The sequence below is a fragment of the Callionymus lyra genome, unplaced genomic scaffold (assembly GCF_982586985.1).
Source record: "Callionymus lyra unplaced genomic scaffold, fCalLyr1.hap1.1 HAP1_SCAFFOLD_694, whole genome shotgun sequence".
Taxonomy (NCBI): Eukaryota; Metazoa; Chordata; class Actinopteri; order Syngnathiformes; family Callionymidae; genus Callionymus; species Callionymus lyra.
This window is the reverse complement of record NW_028258909.1, coordinates 1-2,023: the sequence shown is the minus strand read 5'-3', so window position 1 is coordinate 2,023 and position 2,023 is coordinate 1. Positions and strand designations below refer to the sequence as shown.

The window sequence follows — 2,023 nt, the reverse complement described above, 5'->3', positions numbered from 1 at the left end:
ATAAAACACACACACACATAAAACACACACACACAAAAACATACACACATAAAAACACACACATATAAAACACACACACATAAAAACATACACACATATAAAACACACACACATAAAAACATACACACATATATAAACATACATACACATATATAAACATACACACATATATATAAACATACACACATATATAAACATACACACATATATAAACATACACACACATATATAAACATACACACATATATATATAAACATACACACATATATAAACATACACACATATATAAACATACACACACATATATAAACATACACACATATAAAAACATACACACATATAAAACACACACACATATAAAAACATACACACATGCACACAAACACGCGACTGACTTTTGCTGTCAACTATGTTTGTGTGCATTTGTGTAACTGAGTGTGTTTCTATATTTGTGTATACAAGTATGTCTCCAAGTGTGTGTGTATTATATATCTGAGTGTATGTGTGTATACGAGAGTGTGTCTCAAGTGTGTGTGTTTCAACATTAAAGTGTTGAATGACACAACAGTGTGTAACAAGTGTTTCCTGATCAAGATCAACAAAAAAGACACGTTGTCAGACACACTCACGGGGAACAAACAAACCCTGTGACCTGAGGCTGCTGGACCAGAACCAGAACCGGAACCAGAACCAGAGACTCGTTTCACTTTCAGGAACCTCTCGAGCCTGCCAGCTTCTGATTGGTCAACAGAACACGTGACGAGAGCAGCGCTGCCATATATGGTGTTGACGGTGACGCGCAGGATTCTTGGAAGCGATGAACACAGTGTCCCGCGCATGCGCACACACACACGCACGTGCGCCCTCGTCGTTAGGGCACTTTGTCTGTTTGCATCATTCTGACCAATCAGGAGCCAGCGTTACGTAACGCGTCTGTTGGTGGACGAGACCATCGCACGAGCAGGGGGGGTCGAGCGAATAACGAATCTAAGATAACAAATCTAACTAAGATAACGAATCTAACTGAGCTCACTCTGATAACCAGGCTAACTCCACTAACTAAGCTAACCAAGCTAACTAAGCTAACCAAGCTAACTCAGCTCTCTCTCTCCGCCCCGCCTGAGGGCACGTGGGTCCGTCCACACACGTCAGCCATTGTTTACAAACGTCTGAGCTGAGAGTGGAGCTCGTGCGGAGACATCCGGGCCTGAACCAGAACCAGAACCAGAACCACAAGAGCACGAGCGCCGGGATCATGCCGTGTCGGAAGGAGAACTTCCTGCTGCTGGACCCGTCGGTGGAGGCGGCGGAGGTGGACTCGCTGGTGTCGAGGCTCGGGGAGGTCCTGCAGCTGCACGGCACCGGCACCGGCACCGGGAGCCACCAGAGCACCGTGACCTGCCTGCACCGGGGCTCGCGGGCGGACGAGGCTCCGGGCCCGCAGAAGAGACGCTGTTTGGTGCGCGTGTGGAGCCGCTGCGGGCCTTACAGCCGCCGCAAGAAGAGGCTCCAGGAGGACGAGCTGCTGCAGGAGCTGCTGCTGTCCGGGGACCTGGTGAAGGAGGCGGTCAGGAGGCTCCAGGAGGAGCCGCGGACCTGATGGAGGACTGGCGCCCCCTGCTGGTCAGCGTCACTTCTATTCCTGGAGCATTTCTACGCGTGTTCTGAGTTAATGGAGCCGCGGTTCTGTCGCTTCGTACCGAAGCTCCTCATGTGTCCTCAGTGTTCAGGACTTTTTCAATAAAACCTTTTTATCTTCACCACAAGTGTGTTTGTGACGTCACGCGCTTCAAGGTCGAGGGGTTACCCCGTGACGTCATGCTCCACCTGCCGGTCAACACGCGAGACGCTAGTAAAAGTCAGGTAAGACACTGGTTAGTCAGTTAAGTTAGTTAAGACACTGGTCATTAGTTAACAAGTCAGTTAAGACACTGGTCATTAGTTAACAAGTCAGTTAAGACACTGGTTAGTCAGTTAAGTTAGTTAAGACACTGGTCATTAGTTAACAAGTCAGTTAAGACA

At 47.8% G+C, this 2,023-nt stretch overlaps 1 protein-coding gene across 1 annotated transcript; it reads left to right on the top strand.

Annotated features, from left to right (window-relative positions):
* Positions 1–1,156: 1,156 nt before the first annotated feature.
* gbp (glycogen synthase kinase binding protein) lies at positions 1,157–1,755 on the top strand. Its single transcript, XM_087782755.1, has one exon. It carries the CDS (start codon positions 1,257–1,259, stop codon positions 1,599–1,601), a length of 345 nt encoding a protein of 114 aa, XP_087638881.1. The 5' UTR covers positions 1,157–1,256; the 3' UTR covers positions 1,602–1,755.
* The last annotated feature ends 268 nt before the right edge of the window (positions 1,756–2,023 follow it).

Excerpts from the sequence above, each read along its gene's own strand:
- gbp (XM_087782755.1), top strand. The coding sequence starts at position 1,257 with ATGCCGTGTCGGAAGGAGAACTTCCTGCTGCTGGACCCGTCGGTGGAG.